The sequence below is a fragment of the Pterocles gutturalis genome, unplaced genomic scaffold (genome assembly GCF_000699245.1).
Source record: "Pterocles gutturalis isolate BGI_N339 unplaced genomic scaffold, ASM69924v1 scaffold5583, whole genome shotgun sequence".
In the NCBI taxonomy this organism is placed as follows: Eukaryota; Metazoa; Chordata; class Aves; order Pterocliformes; family Pteroclidae; genus Pterocles; species Pterocles gutturalis.
Genome location: NW_010120296.1, coordinates 29261 through 49136, shown reverse-complemented (window position 1 = coordinate 49136; position 19876 = coordinate 29261). Strand labels below are relative to the sequence as shown.

The window sequence follows — 19876 nt, the reverse complement described above, 5'->3', positions numbered from 1 at the left end:
GGACCCAGGTGGTGGTGGTCGGAGCCACCTTCCCCGCGGGGCTGAGCCAGACGCTGGAGAAGTTCACCGATGTGGGCCGGTTTGTCACCCTCACGACCCAGAGCCTGCACCACCTGCCACCCCACGTGCAGCAGAAGTTTGTGCGCCTCAAAGGCTGTGACAAGCTGCCCGAACTGCTGCAGCTACTCAAGGAGCGCCCAGCGTACAGCGGGGCTGTCCTCATCTTTTGCAACAGTGCCAGCACTGTCAACTGGCTGGGCTATATCCTGGATGACCACAAAATCAAGCACCTGAGGTTGCAGGGACAGATGTCAGCAACTGCTAGAGCTGGCATCTTTGCCTCTTTCCAGAAGGGTGAAGTGTCTGTCCTTGTCTGCACTGACCTTGCCTCTCGGGGGCTGGACACCAGCAGCGTGCAGCTGGTGGTGAACTATGACTTTCCAGACACCCTGCAGGACTACCTGCACCGTGTGGGACGGGTTGGACGCGTTGGAAGCAAGGCGCCTGGAGTCGTGGTTAGTTTTGTCACCCATCGGTGGGATGTGGACCTGGTGCGGAAAATAGAGACTGCAGCCCGGAAAAGGACAGGTCTCCCAGGCATGGACTCCTCTGTTAATAAGCCTCAACCTAAAGGAGGTTGATTCAGGTTGTCAAGGAGTCATAAATGGCCTGGTAGGAACTAAGCTTAAAGTCATTAAGGCAGGGCAAATGAGCTGCTGTGTGTAAGAGTGAAAGAAGAGAGATGTGAGTTTCAGAACCGGGTGGTCAGGTTAACTCTTTGCACTGTTCTGGAAGCTGCAAAAGTCATTGTGGTTTTACAAAAGGAAGCTAGTAAGTGAGTAAGAAAATGCCTTGGAGAAGACTGAAGAATGATCCCATCAGTTGATTTTGTTTGATTTTGTTGAGACTTTTAACTTAAATTCAAACCAGAATGGAAGTATGCCTGTATGATGTGCAGCTCTGTTGCATTTCATTGCTTCCTGCCAGTAGAAGATCAACATTTGCCATTAAAAATTACTACTCTGGAAGTAAAAAAAAAAATATTTTCCCAACTTTGATATAACTTTGGACAATTATGGGTACATGTAGAAAGACTAAAGGACAAATTATGTTTTATTTTCTTGTGATGTAGCAGTTCATTCAGAGAATTCTAGACCAGATACCTCAGAAGTATGGTGGGAATGAGAAGGCACAGTAAAGCTTGAGGCTTTCTCAAGGTCTTGATTTGTAATTTTGTGGCTACCTTTCACTGTGAAAGGGGATCTTGCTGCTTCATGTTCTATTAAATAAAAAAAAAGTCTTTAAGTGTTTTCTGCTCATTTTTTTCTGCATGCTGTAGTGACATGTCCAGTCTCTGAACTGACTGTAAAAACAACCCACAACCCACCAAATGGTTTCTCCTGTCAAAGGAAAGAAGAGTGTTGACTCACAGGTTCTAATGACTCACGGGTAACAATGCGAGTACAATATTTCCTTTTAATGTCGTGCCATTGTTCTTTTCTGCTTTAAACCAAAAGGATTAAAGTGAGGCTGAGGTTATTTCATACTTAGCTGCTGGTTTGTATCCGTGGTAAATAATCACACAAAAATAGCATTTTAGTTCTGATTTCTGTTGCAGTGATTTATCACAGCCTTTCTTTTAGTGGTTGTTTTTCCCATGCTATCCACTTTACCCTGTGCTGAAACTCAGTATGTAGAAATAGTAAGCTGTTAAATGAAAATATCACAACCTAGTATGTAAATCATTGATTTCAGAGAAAGAAGGAGCTACTCTTAGTATACCAAGAGTAAAAACTAAACAAACGGAAAAGTTGCACAGATAATCACTTAAGGATAAGGCTATGTAACCTTATTTTAGAAATTGTAGACGTGTATTCTGTTCACATTGCACAGTTAAGGGGCTTCTAGGGGAAGTTATAATCTGCAGTTAAATTATTTTATCCGATAGAAAGCTTTCAACTTTATAGAAATACTGTGGAAGAGTGATCCACTCAGAGACTGGAAACCTTTATATTTTGGACCCATTCATTACATGGACTGCTTGCCTCTCATCTGTAGTTCATTTAACTGCAAATCAGGCAGTTTATGTGTCCACAAGCAGAAGTTTACTGTTCATGTATAGGAGTAGGGTAAATACTTAAACAAAAATCTCGGGGCGATCTGTAGTATTATAATTTACAGAAAATACTATTTCTATTTGTTAATATGCATCTTGTGTTGTATCAGGTCCTCTGAACTGCTGGGAAATAGCTTCCTTTAACTGTAGACACAGATTAATTTAAGTGAAGTAAATTTTGTTCGAGAAACTCTTAAGTAAGAAATTCTAATATTTGCCTGCCAGCTTTGCCTAAGCAATTTCAGGCTGACTCCATCTCAAGTGTCGTATAATTTGACTCTGACCTTTTTCAGAGCTGTAGCACTTCACTGTATTAGCATAAATACTGAGTTACTACCAGCTTCATGGAGTGTCTTTCTCTCCTGAGGCAGCTGGTGATGGTGACTGTTCAACACACAGAGTTGCCCTTTTAAGTTTCTGAGGAAAATTGTTGCTTGGGATCTCAGATGTCTGACTTCAAGTATTTGTTTTCTCATATAGCTGTTATACAGGATTAAATCAAATACTTGTTCAGGCTAAAATTTCGTAACTGTTGCAGATGTTAAGTACTAAAATACTTTACTCTATTACCTGCAGTTTCCAGCTAAGTGATGCAACCAAAGTTAACCAGTTAAGTGATGTCACATAAACAATAACTTCTGACACAAGATTCACGGTCAAACTGTGTGGCAATGGTCATTCATAATTATTGCATCTGCTTAATTTGTGTCAGTAACTAAGTGGCACTGGTGGTAACAGAGTAGTTTTTTTCTTGGGTTAAAATATGTGGAAGTAAAACAGGATAAAGGTTGACTTCCAATAAATTAACCAGATTATAAAAGGCAATATGGGCATACTTGACACTGAGGTATAAAATATACATGTTAAAAATGAATGATGGGTGTTATTACATGTCACAGAAATTAATTTTAAGTATTATGGCCATAACAAAAGATGTTGAAGATGTTCTACAAGGTTATATTTGGATATTTTTGTTACTGTTTTTAGATGTATAATTTGTAGTTCTGTAACTCATGATCTACGCATCTGGAATAGTGTTACAATGAATCCCTTGACAGGCCTGGACTGCAGCACACAATACTATCAAATTATACAACACAGTGAAATAATAATGTTCTTTAAGCCATGACCTTCTCAATTTTGAAGTAATATGCACTTTATATATTTACAAACAGTAACCTTGAACTCAGTACAAATGCTCTAAACTGATTGTTGGTAGGGCACTTAATCAAAACAGTTTGTCAAAAAAGACCCTAAAAACCTTTTGGCATTTATATACTAAAGTGACCAATAAAAAGCTTCGGGCAGATATACTCAGAGAACACTACATTTACCAATAAAGCCTTTTGTAAACATTACTTTCAAGCAAAGCCACTGTTCTTTTAAGCACATATTGAGATGTAAAGCTTTCCTACTGTTGCTCACAAAGAGACAATTACTGGAGCCAGTGATTAACAGCTGTAATTACATTTAGGTACATGCAGACATTCAAACCCCAGGATATATAAGCTGAGACACAGCCATCAAATGCAGACATCCGCAACACTGATGCACATGTGAAAGGTCTTACTGCCCAATAGGTAAATACAATAGCAAAGCCTTCAAGGAGATTCAGAGACTATCACAGCTAGCGAGCTAAAAATACATGTAGCTCACATATGGTCAGACTTGTTTAAGAAACAAAGACATCTTCAGAGGCTTTTTAGTTTTACTTTTCCCAAACTGCTTTTCAGTGCTCTCTACATGTCACATCACTCATTGTTCACAGCACACATAATTACCTGTTCTTTTCTTGTTTGTCCTTATCCTACCTTCTGTGTAACTCTTACTTTGGACTTTATGGGCATAACTACAACTGCAGGTGTGTTCTATCTATGGGCACCAGAAGGACATGCAGATGCTCCTGTTGCAGATAGCCTAGTGCCTACCAAGGTACCCTAGGACAAGCTGCATCGAGTGTCCTGACAGCCAGATGGAACAATGCCTCCTACCGCTCTGGTAATCTGACAAAGCCCCCATTTTTGCAGGCTGCACTGCTCCCCAAAATGCACTTGTATACCTGTTCTCCCCAGGTAGCACCCTTTCGCCTCCTCTTCGTCCCAAAATGTATTGATGAGCCCAATTTACATGTTGGTGGTGGAGTGCGTGGTAGAGAAGTTCTCCATGCGTATTCTGACCAGTTTCTCAGTGGGAACCGGCCGCAGGAAGAACTTGCAGGTGAAGACTTGCTGGCAGGCCTTGCGGAAGTTTTCTGAGAGGAAAGCGTAAATGATGGGGTTGATGCAGGAGTTCCCGTAGGCTAAGCAGTGCGAGATGATGCGGAAGGTGAAGGAGATGTTGTTCAGGGGAAAGTGCCCAAACTCTGCCCACATGGTGATGATGTGGTGTGGCAGCCAGGAGAGCAGGAACACGGCGACCACGAGAAGCACCGTCTGTGCTGTCTGGGAAAGACAAGATCGCGTGTTAAATGGTCGCAGTGATCAGGTGGGTCTGTGGTAAGAGCGAGTTTGCTGTCCTCTGTCCGTAGTGAAAGCAGTGTAACACAGGTAACACTGACAACTGCCAGGTGGGACAATTATGACAATATGAAAAAGGATACTAAAAAACCCTCTCCTCCCTGGAAAAACAGGGATTGCCTGGTTTTGGCACGAGCAAATAACTCTATAGGCAATGGAGACAGTGCCCATAAAACCTCAAACAACACAGAGGCTGCAACAGTAATGCTATCTGTGTTACACAAAGAGTGGAAATAATGTTCCCTAACATTTGGAGACTGAGGAAGATTAAGGCTATTGAAAATAACTGTGGGGGAAAACAGCCTGGCTGCAAGGAAATGGGCCACTCAGAGGAGTTACAGAGACCAACCCCGCGTGTTTCTGAGGAGAAAGATTTTTTCAGTAGCTTCCCTCTTAGGGAGAAACCAAGAAAAACAATGTATGGGGGATGATTTTTTAAAAACATGCAGTGTTCTTTGGTTAGAAATATTCCCAGCTAGACAGTTCCCCGTGGGACCCCGGGCTGCATGCTGGCTGGGCTGCAGGCGGGCCCCTGCAGAGCTGGCTCTCCAGTTAGGCTGGCCAGCTGCTATCACAAGGTGTCGTTTATAAGGTCCAAAGCTTGACCCGAGGTAAAATTTTCCTGAAAACAGTGTTCTGTGAAGTCACCATCTAAAAGGGAGGTTAACATGAGGTAAGCTGCTGACTGTAGCTGTGGCTGGGGATGAAGAACGAGGGCTGAGGCAGGGCCTTGGGAGGGCTGAGGAACATGGCGGAGGCAGCCTTGACCAAGGGCAGGTGGTACCAGTTACTTGAGCTGTTTTGGTGTGAAATTTAGCAGGCTATTTCTCTGGGTTTTGTTCCTTTTGTTGAGGGGAAATAGTAGCTTGGGGAGAGGGGCCCAGGCTGTGAGGAACCTGGGGAGAGAGGACTGAAGGTGAAGACTGGGGTGCCTGTGTTGTGGGGCTGTGAGTCCAGGCTGTCTGCTGTCCCTGAGGTGGAGATCCTCAGCAAAGTAAGTTAAGTCCCCTGCCCTTCAAATGTTGCTGTGAAGTTAATGTTCAGGGGACCTGTAGGATACATACTGAGAAATAACTTGGTCTTTAATGAAAAGGTCTTTCTCCTCTTGAGCGAAAACTCCTCAACCTGGTATAGTTAAGGGTGTGTATTAGAAAATAAGTACTCATTTAAATTTTTATTTATTTATTGTATTTTCCTGGAGGCCTTTGATGAAGATGAAGAATTACTTTTATTTTCTGTAAGCTACAGTAACTAAAATTAAACTCTAAATCACTTCAATGTCCTTTCTGTAAGACCTGGAGGTTTGTGGGAGCAGGACCTCTCTTTTCAAGTTTAAGAAGGCTGAAGGTGTTGCTTTTATCTCGGTTTTTACTTCTAGCACGTTCAGGGAATGCCTAGCAAGGCTCAGAGTTCACTGACTTGGGGCCCCTGAGAGCCTTTCCTAATGTTTTTGCAGGACTAATTCTACCTGACTTCAGGAGTTTTCAAAAATACTAATAGTAATGGAAAGTGAGCATTTTTTAAAGTACTTAGTTCCTCCTTTTTGGGGTACTGCAGCAGATGCACAGCAGGTAACTTCCCTTCTCTCCCTCTACCTGACTCTCAGCAAAATGTGTCTTTTTCAACTTTAGTATTTAGTATTTCTCATCTGTTTTTTGTCATTTTAATAAATATAACTATACCCTTCCCCTAAGAATTGTTGTACAAGTAGCAGAAAAGCAATGGAGAAAAATGAAAAGTTAGGCTTCATTTCAGCTGAAGGTTTACAGCCTTACTACTCTAGGTCAATGCTTCTGTCAATAATTGCCTTGCATGATTTCAAGTGAATAGTGTGCAATTACTTTCATAGAAGAGGGATCATTTTCTAGTGAACAAAACCTAGTTTAATCACTGGTTATAATGGCTGTATCTAGCAGTTGTTTTGTCTGCTAGAGAATATATTTATATATATATATTATAGTTTTAAAGCACTCTGTAGCATTCTGTCACTCTACTTGTTACGCTAAAATATATAAGTAGAAGTTATAAAGACTCAGGCTTACATACAGTTAACACCAAAACACCTAAACTGGAACAATCTTTTAGGAGATGGGAAATATTTTTCTTAGTTCCCCCCCCCCACAAAATACAGCAAATGCAACAACTGCTGCAAAACCTCTGTATGTTCTCTGACCTTTCTGCAGCCCTGCACAGTTGGCATGATTTGCCGGATTAAGTATGTCTCCCAGGTGGTATTTCAGTAGTGACTCAGGTGGCTGAGTAGAGCTGGGTTCAGGAAGATTTTTTTGTATTCCCATTGAACTGAGAGGGCATTTCACGGGTCATTTGCTCCTCTCTTGGTATTCTCTGTGGCTGTGTGCTTTGAGTGAGGTGGAAATTGCACCATGTTTAAGTCTGCCCCTCTATGGCATATGCTTGGCCTTGTTGGAAATGTAATATGAGGAAAATAAGGAAATTATGAGTACCAGAACTAATGAAGCAAGGTTTCCTAAGGAACTGTATTTTAGATGGTGCCTTAAAAGACAGTAGTGGTACAAGTGAAATACGTCTCCTTGGAGCATTTGCAGTCTTTCACTTTTCAGTGGCTCTCCAAATGCTTAATAAAGTTTCACTCATCTGGAGTCTACTTTAGTGATGGTTTTACTTGTCTTCCCCTATCAATGAGTTGGGTATTGTGTTCATGAATATATACTGGCTAACAGAAGGCTTCTGTATTGCAGACTAACTATCAAGATCATGTTCTGAAGTTGAAGACAGCATGGAGAAATTACAGCATGCTGCAGGGAAGAGTGGAGGGACGTTACTTCATAGCAGAAAGAATGTAAGGTGTTTAGATCTTGGTGCGTTACATCTGGGATTGTAACAATTGATTGCAGTCCCATACAAGAGAACAGTGGGAAACACTGCTTAAATATTTATAAACAAGTCTTATGCTTATAACCTGGCTTGTTCAAAGGGGCTGGAGATATGGGGTGAAACTGCAGGAAATCTATTTGTCTTCCAGGTTCTGTTTCAGTTTCGTAACTGCCCTGTAATGCTCTTGAAGTTTCCTAAGATTATTTAGAACTTTAAATACCTTAATTTTTTTTTTTTTTTTTTTTTTTGGTGTGTGTCAAAGTACTTCAAAAGTGACTTGCACCTCTAAGAAGCTGCTACACTTACGTGTTCAGACATAGTTCTTTATTAAATATCTGGCTAGGGCTTACTTTATCTAGACAATTGAAGTTGTATCAGGGCCTTCATATTATGCTGACCTTCCTCAGTAACAGTATTAAAACCTGGAGAATATGAAGCCACACTAGAATTCTAATTATTGTTTATAACCTATATTTAATCTGATCTTATATCTGAGTGAATCACACTGAAATGTGTCAAGTATATCCTGCTAGGACAGTAGTAATGTGGGGGAAAGCTAAAAGGTACTTTACCTGGCAACTGCTTTTTCTTCTACCTGCTTAACCCTGCAGAAATATTGACTGTGTGATAAACCCCGACTGCATGAGATTTTCTCTATGTTAGACAGACACCATCTTTGCTCTGTTTACATGGGGCCTGCAGCAATGATCTCCTGCAATAAGAACAGATTATTGTTGAAGTAGAAAAATGTGTTTGGATGTGAGCCAAAAGTACCACCTTCACTTATCTTAGCTATATTAACAAGCTAGTTAAATCTGTTAACCTCTCTAGGTTATTGCATCAGATCAAGATTTCTGTGCAGATAAGACAAAACATTTGCCTACAACACAAGCGAACAAAAGGATTTCCGTCAAATAGGTCTCTCAAGTAAGTTTGTATTAATTTTGAAAGGCAATAACCTGTAGTTTCATCCTGTATCTGGCAGGCTTCAGGTGCTTCCTTGTTTCACCTATTATAATGTTGTCTGATATGAGGCTACAAAGTATGTTCCCATGTGAGTGAACAACCCCAGCTCCCAAATATCCTCAAACTGGCCACGCTGGGAACCAAGTGCTGTCTTTAAAAATATGGTGGTATGATTAGAAGTTGGTGGAAGTGAAAGACACAGACATAGTGTACTTGAGGGCTCTAGCTTCCCTACTGTGGTATGATGGGTATTAAAGAAATTATTAATAAACAGGTCCCATCCTTAGCTTTCTCCAGCAATAATGGTGCTACTTTTTTATGCTCTATCAATGTTAAGTAGATTAGGCTTGTTACCGAGGCAACCTTTCACAGCATCCTTCTGCTTAAATTAGGGGGCTACAAGCACTGAAATATTCTTTTGAATAAGGGATATATACCTAGATTATTTTTTCCTTTTGTTATGAAATAACAAACAGCACATTTAACATAGGGCTGGTGTTAAAAAAAATGTGTTTGCAGTTGCTATGTATTGGCACAAAGCTGTTTGTTTCTGAGGTCCATCTATTTGGGATTTTGCACTTGGAAAACACAGGCAATACATCCATACAATACAATAATATCCATAATTCATGAATTGAGAAACATTTTGGAAATGGAACTTGTGTCTTTTTTTCAGGTTTGGAAATATTTAGTTAGGATAGAGGAAGCTGAAATAAAACAGTTTGGCTTTTTAATGTGGTAACTTTGTAGCTAAAACTAATGTTAATACAGACTGCGGCCAGCTGCAGAGTTCTGATCCAAATAGCTTGTGAGCTGTTTGAGTTTGTTCAGTGGGTTATGATAATTTGCATAGTTAATAAATTAGTGTTGGTCTAGCTGTGCCTCTGAAGGTTCTGTGGATCTATAATGACATACAATGGCCGCTACTGGATTATCTAGCTCTCTTAATACTTCTAGAAGTCTTTCAAGCAGCTCTACAAAATAATTTAGTGCATTATCTGTTGTATAGACAAAGTAAATGTGCTTAAGCTACACAGTGAATTATTGGTGGGAAAGAGAGATTAGGAGAGTCATAAATATTTTTGACAAATAAATATATAAACTTATCTTTTACTTCCCCCTCTTATTGTTTCTGCCGTCCACAGATTGTCTAGAATTTACTTATTATTCTTCTGTTATATTTATAGGTGATCTGACGCTCATTTATGCTTTCTTGCTTTTCTTTGTTTTTCCTTTGACTTTTCTACATCCCTGGACAAGCTATTTCTTGCTTTTTGCTTTCCCCTGACCTTCAAAAAGCAGTGGGGGGTGTGTTTAAAAATCCTTTTTGGGGGAGATGCCTCATTCTGGAGGATGATGGAGCCTTTAGCATTTAATTGTGTTTGGAGCAGTTGTCTTTGATAAACTTCTAATGAAGCTGCCTCAACTTGTCAGGCAACTTGTAAAGGGCAAAATTAAGATTGCCCTGTAATGAGTCAAATGCTTTAAGTATCCCATGAACTTAGCTATTTTTGTCAGGACTACCTGATACATTAGATTAATAAACATTCCTGAGATTAAAATATACGGTGGACAGAGCAGTCTAAAGGTAGAGAACTTGTTGCTTTCCTGATCTAGTCATAGTTTCAGGTAGCAAGCTGCACATATTTTTTCAGAGCTGATCAGACCATCCATTTGTACAGCGTACTGCAGCCACACAGAAATGGGAAAGAACATTCAGTGAGGTTTTTATTAAACAGTACATTCTCACTAGTTTGCAGACAAACTGGGCTTCATTAGTGAGACAACTGCTGTTTTCTGAATATGGTGGATTTTTTTTCCTCTTTCTTTCTTCCATGATTCTGAGGGAAGATGCATAAAGGAGCCTATGACTCTTTTTCCACACTGTCTTATCAGCAAATAGCAACTCATCCTTCCTTTATTACTGCTCTGTGGGAGGATGTGGGACATAATAAACTTGTTTTGGATTTTGGGTCCCCCTTGCTCCCCAAAACTAGTATCAATTAGTAATGTTCTGCTGTGACTCTCTCTGTAGCTAGTGCTGCTTCTTCACACCATACCATATTTCCTAAGCCTTTGTGTGTGGGCTGGGACTTTTCTCTTGGCTTCTAACATGAAGCCTATCTGATTATGTGATTTACTGATAAATTCTTTTCTACTGTTATGTTCATCTCTAACCTGCATCTCCTTTCCCTAAAGTTTGAGAGACAATTGGTGCATGTTTTGATCGCCTCAGACTTTAATTGGGTAAGCTACAGAGTTTGACACTTGGCTATGTATTGTACTTTTACTGTAGTGAAGGCTTAGCAAAAAAGTAATGACCCATGGTGCCCTAAGCTTTTGCTTTTAGATACTGCAGGTGCACTGTGTCAGTGCCCAGAAGGACATGTGGCTTAGCACAACCTGCCACTGTACTGCTGGAGGTACTTACCAGCTTCTGGGGAAAACAATTTTTGGGGCTTTAGACTTTGGGATTCCCTGTGTTCTGAAGACAGAAATCAGTCGAGCATATCTTTGCTCCAAGTCCCTCTTTAAGCCAATATGCAAAGTGAAAACTGTTGGTTTCTTCTCTCCTGGTGCCAGGTTCTCTCCTTTGTTCACATATCTGACACCCCCTGCTTCATATGCAAACATCCTTTTCCTTTCTACCAGTAAAGTTCTAACAGAGAGGTCCCAAAGCACAGTTTGGTCTCCAGAAAATGCTTATAGCTTAGTGATAAGCACACAATATTTAAAACAGCTGATTCAGAAAAGGGCATCCCTATTCTTAACTGGCCTAAATGTTGGGTAGCACCTTCACCTGCATCTGAGCAAAGGCAGCTGTTAATTACTTCTGAAGCACTTCTCACTGCCCTTTGGTCTTTTTTTACTACACTTGAATGTAATAGTACTCTTTAGTGGTCTGAAAACCACACTGAAAGTGTTATTTTTAATTGTTTTGTGTTTTCTTTCTTGCAATCAGAAGTGGCAGTTGGCTGTCATGAAGGAGGGATTGAAGCAAATAGATTTTCTGTTGTTATCAGCTCATTTTGGCAACTTGCATTGCACACTAAGAGATGGACTCTAAGTTTCCCAGCAGCTTGCTTGCAGTGTTCTAACTGCACATCTCATTCTGTGTTTGTCACTTATCTCCTTTGTTGATGCCCTTAATGCTTACTTTGTTTTCATAAATGCCTATAAGCATTATGATATTCCTATTATCCACTAATTGGTAATGATGCTCTCTATACCTGCTGCCTTGGGCTCTTGTTAGCAAAACAGCTTGCAGGATTTCACTTATGATTAATATTTTTTTTTGCTGGATGGGTCCCAGGATGCTCCCTGCTCCTTTGCTGTACTTACGGTTGTTCAAGTGCCAAGGCCTTGAACATAGCATTCAATAAGAATATGAAAACCTTCAGTTTGTGCGAACAAAGACCAAAAAAATTGTTCAGCATATAGGAAAGCAGTTACAGTGCGATTTTTGTCTACCTCTCTTGGCCAAGATGTTCAGGAATACCTGTCTACCTTGAAGGTATTCTGTATGTTTTACTCCAAGCTGTTGTATGAGCTTCAAAATGCAGTTCTTCAGGGAGTGTCCAAAATCAGCTCTGTATGTATTTGTGTTTACTTAGCTGTGGGAGCAATGGACAGCTAATTTGCATGTAGGCAAATGTAAGGTGGTAAATATATGAGCTGAGGAAGAAAACAATGGGCTTTGTATAGAGAGATGTGCTCTGAACTGCCCCTTACAATTTTGGATCATGGTCTTGGGTTTATGATAGTTTTGTGAACAGCTTTGTTCTCAAGGAGTGTCTAGAAGAGGGGAAATTTTAAAAAGTCATAAAATAAGGCAAATCAAATTTTGTTTCCTAATAATTCCTAAATAGAGAACAAAATGAGACATTGCTCTCCCACCAGGTAAGCATGGTTCACCTTTCTATTGTAGCCAAACAATAGAAGAGTGTAGTACTAATGTGTTAGCTTTAAATGGCCCAACTGGACTGTTAATTGGAACTTTTGGCCTCAAGGGAGCTTGCAAAATACCTGTGAAATTCACATCCCCAGAAACATTCTTAAACTTGAAAAAGCATTTCAGATTATTCAGTTTGCAAGCCTTGTTATTCTTTAAAGAGGTACAGGACAAAACTGAGTAAACATTGAGGAACCCTGGTGTGTTCCGGAGGCCAGTAAAACACCACAGGGCCATTTCGTGATCAGAATAGACCTTGGTTTGCATTAATGTCCGTTGTTAAATCATCTTATTTACTGCAGATGTACCTTCAGAGTTCCTAGGGCTCAGCTCTTATGAAACGCTTTTAAACACTGTCAGGTAGGGAACTGTTAACGTAACTTAGGGCCAAATTATAGACTTGCTGTACTCTGCATAATGCAGAGAGGAAGTAACAGAACTGAAATATACTTTGTTTGTGATAGAGGGGTGCACAGGATTTCTTAGCATGTGCTCTTGCTGGCTGGCTTCCAGAAATCCTGCAGCATCACACCATCTCAATTTTGGCTGGCAAACTTCTGCAGCTAGTATGTCATTAAATGGGGAAACAGTCGTGTATCTCTTCTGTAAGCACAGTCTTAATTCATCATGCAGGACTTCAGCCTAAGCTTGCAAAAAGTCTTGAACTTCTTCCTTGGTCTAATGCGTGAATATTACATATAACTGGAAAAGCATATTAAATTGAGCATGTCCAGGATTGACATGTAGATGGCAAGCATATATAAAAATTAGCAATGTAGAAATCTGAATTAAAGGTCAAACTCTTTTTGATAATGGAATATGAAGTCAGGATGCAACAAAATTTGTGCAAGGGAAATTTTTGCAAACTTTCAAGTATGCATAAATTGAAAACGCTGCTGTAGTTTGAACATAATCATGCTGTAACTTAAAACCTTACAAATTGCAAACCAAGAACAGAACTTTTTTTTTTTTTTCGTGACGTATGTGCCTGGAGGATTGTGCATCATCTGTAGGTCTGTAGGATTCTGTTAAAGACAAACTAATTCTTTTCAGCCAGTGTTTGAACACTGACTTGAGGGGAGCAGCTGTCAGAGTGCTCTGGGTTATTCATAAACTGAGCCCATTCAAACAAAATGTGTTTTTCATTAACTTTTCATTAACTTTTCATCAACTTATCTAAACGTTGCCCACAAGTAGGTTGGCCTTAGGAAACAGGGCCCTCTTATCTGTCCTTGTATCCCCTACATGTCTTCAAATAACATAAACTTTCAGTACAGTATTGTGGCAAATGGGAACATGATAGACAGCAGAAAGATGACAATGGAAGAGAAGGGAAAGGTGATTTGTCAAACACTAAAACACCATGCACAGAATGAAATCCACACTGGAACCCCAGATGTATCTTGTGGCAATGTTGCCTGGGAGACAACAGCATGCTGAACTGCAGCCTGGCATTTAAGACTTATTTAGAGAAGATGCTTCATATCCCAGTGTGCATGGGGAACTTTTTGACAAGGATCACTTGAGGGAAAGTGGGGTGGCAGTGCAGCTCTTTCAGGTGTATATGTCAGAGCTCCTCTTAATTGCGCAGATAGCTGAAAATGTACAATCATTTTAACTGGGTTTTATTTCCATACTCAGATAACAGACAGTAGGTAGGAGGCAGGCACTGGAAAGCGATGCTGTGTCAGAAAATGGCAGAAAGAAGTGGTAGAGAAAACAAGCAAGAGAGTTCTTAGAATAACAGATTTCTAGTACTGTAGTTCATTAAGCTTTGTTTCAGTGGGTTTGGTTTATTAAAAAAAAACTTTTTTCTTTTTTCCCCCTTGTATTTTTTAAAAGGGCATTGATACAGATTACTGTTACAATATGATCTCTAAAGTGAGTCAGATTCAGCTAAATCCAGTATTACTTTGCTTTCTTTGCTACAGCAATGCAACTAGGAAAGGCGGGCGTCTGCTTGCACAATACTGGGGCTGTTGATTTGACCAGACTGTCATAATCTCTTTAGAAATTGCCCTAGGCCTGCATCTAGCAGTCTCTCTCATTTGGTCTGTAGATGTTAGCCTTATCCACATTCACATGTTGTTTTGAGATTTGCAGGATGTACTAATAGCAGATAAAATACTGGCTCCTCTTGTCACCTTTCAGGTGGCTTGAATTTGGATTTCTCCCTGTAATACTTCCTTACTGCATACATTTCTGTGTTCCATGGCTCAAACTAGGTGAATTAGGATGATGTCTCTTCTGCCTGTTGTCAGTGTTTACAGGATTTGGGAGTTGAGGGAATAGTATTAGACTCCAACAAGGTTAATGAAAGCTATAGGTCCAGAAATAAGTCATGACATTTTTCAAAATCTCACCCAATGTTACTGGGTTTTTTTAGGACCAGTCTATAATGGAGAATACTAGGAATGTGTTTTCAGCCAGCATGTGGAATGCTATTTATGAAAGTCCCTTCATGCTCTGTGGCATTTGCTTTGTTTCTTAACTGTGTTTTATCTTGGAAGTAGTCTGTCTTGAGGAGTCTGGATAGCACAAAGCAGAAGAGATATTGTAGTTTCTGGAATTCTGAACGTCAAACTGTTTGCAGTGGTAATGCAGGCAACCATTTCACTGGAAAATCTTGTTCAACAAGGACTCTGAGTCTGCAATTCGATTCTTTTGAGACCTTTACTCATGTATGGAGCCTGGATGAACGTAGTGAGATCTGAACAAATAGATGTTCGCAAAATTTATTATTTATCTGTTTAAAACAAAAGCAAAACAACCCCAAATGCACAAACCAAATAGACAAAAAAAAAAAAAAAGAAACAGGAAAAAACCCAAACAGACCAAACCCCAAACCACTTCCTGTGGAGGCAGGAGGAGGATAATAGCTCAAGTGTCCTGATCTCCTGAAATTATAGGAACGAAGTAGGAACTGAGTGTTCATAGTTCCAGACTGTGCTCTTTTGTACCAGTATGACACTTCATTTTATATATGAGTGTGGTCAAGTTGCACACTGTGAATTAACAGATGTGAATCAGGGAATTTTATGACATCATATAGCAAGACTTCACTGTTCTGTTACTTTATTTTGATAGATCAGGGAAATTAGGGTTTAGCCACCGAAGTCACACACACATTTCAGAACAAGGTAGATGTTCCGTATATGATAAATTAACCTTTCAAATGTGGAGCAAGATTCATTTGTCAAACATCTTTTAGGAAGATAAGCAAAAGCTGTTCACTTAATCTCTGATGAAGTTTGTGAATTAAAACCAAACAAAATGACTTGTCACTAATAGACCAATTAAGTACATATGAAGGAAGCTAATTTAACAGAACTGACACGCACATACGAATTTCCTATTAGGCTCTAATGTGAAGTGTTCTTAAGGAGATCTGCTTTAAATGATTGACACTCAATGTGTTTCAAGTATACTTTGAAAGCACATGCAGGAATTGAGTGTGTCTGCAACCTACTCAAGAAGGACTCATTGGAGAAGTGGCTGAAACAAAAAATAGTTGAAGCAGGTACACTAAAGATGCTGTTTGGCATGTTGAAAGTCTGGATGAGCGACTTCTACATAGAAAGTGCTGGAAGGCGACAAATTGTGGAAGATGATGTGTGTGTATAGAGGAATGCATTTGATTTTTTTTTTCTTTAATCTGAAAGGATAGCCTATGTAATTAGGCCTAACTGTGCCAAGTGGAAAAAGAATTGCAACCAGGCATTCCAGAATTATGGCCAGGGAAATACTTAAGGGGAGGGAGAAGGAAGTGCTGTACCGTTAACTTGTTTGAACAGGTGAAGTCAAAGGTTTGTTTTTTTTTTTTTTTTTTAAGATTGGTCCTCTCAGCCATATCTAGTCAGGAAACCAAAAGCTGAAGAAACCTTCAAATATTTTCCTTTTAGCTTGCTGAGGTATACTCAAAACACCTAGGTATTTTTTAGGCCGAGTATCTTACTGGCTGCCAATGTAAAAAGATAGTATTTGTGGGATTCTATTACAACACAAGAAATAAAAAGGCAGCAGGCATGTATATAGAGATCAATAAATTAATAAATAAATAAATTTGAATAATGGCACCATTATGTGCTGTGTCTATAAAGATATAAAAAACTGTCAACATGAACTCTGAACCTGAACTGAAAGACTGGTACATGAATGACACTTCAGTACACATCTGGAGCTTGAAAAGTTATTTTAGAAACCTGACATACCTATTATATTATAGTCAGTGTACAGACTAAACCAAAGATATTTACCTTCTTCTTTGATCTCTCAGACTTCTTGGAGATGTTCTTTACTTTCGTATGGAGATGATATAAAACCTTGTAGGGGAAAAAAGGATCAATATATTGAATGGGAAATTGAATTGTGTATATTAGTATTTGAACTTCTAATACAAGCACCAAAAATTAAAAAACATATTTTTTTTAGCATGGCTTCAACCAAAGTTGAATTTGATGCTTTGAGACACTTAATTCTAAGCCCTCCATAGTTCTTTCCCCTTCAAGAAATGAGGTTTGTAAAGAGCATTAAAACCACTATGTTTCCAGAAGATGTAGGTTCAGCATATGTTAAGAGCTCAGTTTGCACTATGCTGAAATCCACAGGAGTCTTTCCATGGATTTTTGAATTTTAGATTGTGCCTCGGATTATCTACATTTTTTCTCCAGGCTGACTATATACACAGGTAGAAAGCAGGCTACCAGTACTGTACCTTGGTGCAACTGTTCTACTGCTCCTGAACACAGCACTGACAAATCAGGCAGTAGGAGTGGGTTCTCCTTTCAGAGGGAGTGTAATAAGAAAAGTTAGATCACTGTTTTTTCTCAGTTAACAACATCTAGATAAGCTTTTGAAACCTGATTACAGCATGGCAGTAACCTGGCAATTTTTATCCTTTGGCCTAACAGACAAAATTTTCTAAAGCAATTCATGAACAAAAAATGCCTCTTTTAAATGCAGCTCCCCTTCCAGTTGCTGCTGTGGGTCATCTAGGGCAGTGAGGGAACAAACAGCTGGCGCTACAGTGACAGGAGTTAAGAGCTCTAGTGGCTTTTCTCCTCTTATGACAAGGGAGACCTGAGGTTTAGAGATTTTGGGTTTAGATTTAAGTGCATTGTCCTGTCCTTAGCACTGACGATAGCTGAACAGATTAGTATTGCAAGTAATGTATGTTTTGATTAAGCAGACATGAACTTAAATTCCAGGATTCCCCCCCCCCCCAAGAGGGTAGACCTGCAACTGACTAGTGACAAGGAAATCCAGTCCCTGGCAGTCCCATGGCACTGCACAATAGGGTATTAATTCAAAATTCACAGAAAAATTATTCTGCATGCTAGCACAACTCATAGATTTACTATCAGTCTTAAACATCAGTAAGAGGAAACAAAAAAATTGAGCAATAGCAATCCACAAGAAGAAAGGAAGAGATGTCTTGGTGAATAAAACTCTGATACTAAGATCTCTTTTTGCAAGTCTTTGCAAGACAGTGTCTGAGCATTGTGGATTTTTTTTTTTTTTTTAAAGAGAGAGGAAAGAAACCGCGTTGATGTCTTGATGTAATACCATTTCTGTACACACTCTGCACCCTCCATGGGTTTTTCCTCTTGCCAGGAACAAGCATTTGTTATCAAGAGAGAATAAACTGAAACACAGGAAAAACAGCAAGAGTGTCAATTTAGCAGATGTAATCCTTTTTGTGAGCTGGTGTAATTTCATTCTGTTTTCCTTCCCTCTCCCTGCCTCAGAGAAATATTCTATACCGGGAGAGAATATGGAAAGGACTGAATCTGTTATTTTTTGGCTGGCTAGCTTGAGTGTATGCATCCAAGCCACCAAGACTCTAGGAGTGATCTTTCCCTCCATGTAAACATTACTCATGTCACAGGCTCATGGAATCACAGAATGGTTAAGGTTGGAAAGGACCTTAAAGATCATATGTCCCTCTCACCCACCTTGGCATAGCAGCAGGTAATGAGCACCAAGGGCAGGAGGTATCCCACCAGCAGGATGGTAATCTTGTACATCTGCTTGGCCGTCGAGCCATCTGCCCATTGCTCCCAGCAGAAGGAGCTGTTGGGTGCTTGCTGATGACCACTCATGAGGGCCTGGTGCTGGGCCACAGGGATGGCAATGAGTAGAGACAGCAGCCAAATGACACCCACGCCGAGGGCAGCGTTGCGCTTGCTGCGGATGCAGGGTGAACGCTTGGCATGGACGACAGCAATGTATCTGTCCACAGACATAGCCACCAGAGTAAAGATGCTGACCAGCATTGTTGCCATGGCCAAGTAGTGAACCCACTTGCAAAAGAAGGCACCAAAGATCCACTCTGGCAGGGAGTAGATGGTGGCCTGGAAGGGGACGCAGAAGAGCAGAAAGGAGAAGTCTGCAATGCTCAAGTTCAGGATGAAGATGTTGGTAGCGCTGCGAGATGGGCGTCCCCCAGGCCGGAGACGCCCCAAGACAACCAACACCAACGTGTTTCCCACCATTCCCAGGAAGAAAATAAACCCAAAAAGCACTGGTACAATCACCACCTCTGGACCACCCCTTGTTGCTCCTGACCAGCATGTTGGGGCCCTTGTTTGGTTAGTCTCTAGGCTGCACTTGCTGGTGTTGACTCTGAGAAAAAGCATAAAGTTGTCTTCCTGCTCCTCCATGGAGCCAAGCAGCTTGGAAGGCAGGGAGCAGTTGCTGCAGCCCTGACTGCTATTGGGATATCTGTGTTCGTTAGTGGTAGCCAGATGCTGAATGTTTGGGTTTTCCAATGCTCTGTGACTTTCCTTTGGAGAGCAATTTTCTTCGGATGATTCTTCCAAGCTGTCTTCTGTCTCTGGTGCAGATTCTTCCAGGAACTAGCAAAAAGGGGGGTTGAGAAATTTTCTTATCCAAGAGGTACCTGCAGGTTTGGCAGTTGCTGCTGGAGAAGCTGTTGTAGCCGAGAGAATGTCTGTGCCAGAAGGGCTGAGGATGAGGCTGCCTGGGAGCTTGGAGCAGAGGCAAAGCAGCTGCAGCTTGGCTTCCTCACGCCCCTCCTCTTCTGCTTCCCTCCCACGCCAGTCCCTGGATCGTCGGTCCCTGGATCTGTGGCTGTAGTACCTGCTTTCCCAGCCCTGCTCGGAGCTGTGGCAGTGAGAATAAATGCTGTCTACGACCTGAGCCCTTCAGAAAATAACCCCTGATCAGCTCTGTCCCCGTACATTGCTAGTCATGAGGAGGGGAAGAGTAGAGAAGAAGTTCTTATCCAAAGGGATGGCTCGAGCAGCAGCTGCTGAGTGATCGTGTGTGCAGTTCTGTGAGGGGCAGAGTTGGAACTGGCTGCATGAGGAGGAAAAATGCTGAAATGTTTTTTACCAACAGAGCAGGATTTTTTGTTTCTTAGTCTTTAATGTGCTCACATTAGAGAGTAAAGCAGTCTGGATGGTTGTGTTTTCAGCACAAAAAATGGGAGAGCCTTTGATTCAGCAG

The 19876-nt window shown here is 40.6% G+C and overlaps 2 protein-coding genes across 2 annotated transcripts; one reads left to right on the top strand and one right to left on the bottom strand.

Moving 5' to 3' along the window:
• Positions 1-5: 5 nt before the first annotated feature.
• On the top strand, positions 6-641 carry DDX28 (DEAD (Asp-Glu-Ala-Asp) box polypeptide 28; the record flags this gene model as incomplete). Its single annotated transcript, XM_010076845.1, has 1 exon — positions 6-641. A coding segment is annotated over one exon (636 nt), but the record flags the coding sequence as incomplete, so codon positions are not given.
• Positions 642-4184: 3543 nt separating this feature from the next.
• On the bottom strand, positions 4185-19080 carry LOC104464201 (galanin receptor type 1-like). The gene is made up of 3 exons (XM_010076844.1): positions 18361-19080; positions 16663-16728; positions 4185-4557 (listed from the first exon to the last, which is right to left on the bottom strand). Exons 1-3 carry the CDS (start codon positions 19066-19068, stop codon positions 4240-4242), a joined length of 1092 nt encoding a protein of 363 aa, XP_010075146.1. The 5' UTR covers positions 19069-19080; the 3' UTR covers positions 4185-4239.
• Positions 19081-19876: the final 796 nt, after the last annotated feature.

Excerpts from the sequence above, each read along its gene's own strand:
- LOC104464201 (XM_010076844.1), bottom strand. The coding sequence starts at position 19,068 with ATGGAGGAGCAGGAAGACAACTTTATGCTTTTTCTCAGAGTCAACACC. Across the intron at positions 16,729-18,360 it reads TTACCTGCTGCTATGCCAAG|GTTTTATATCATCTCCATAC; the intron begins GTGGGTGAGAGG and ends TTCCCCTACAAG. Across the intron at positions 4,558-16,662 it reads CTGAGAGATCAAAGAAGAAG|ACAGCACAGACGGTGCTTCT; the intron begins GTAAATATCTTT and ends TGTCTTTCCCAG.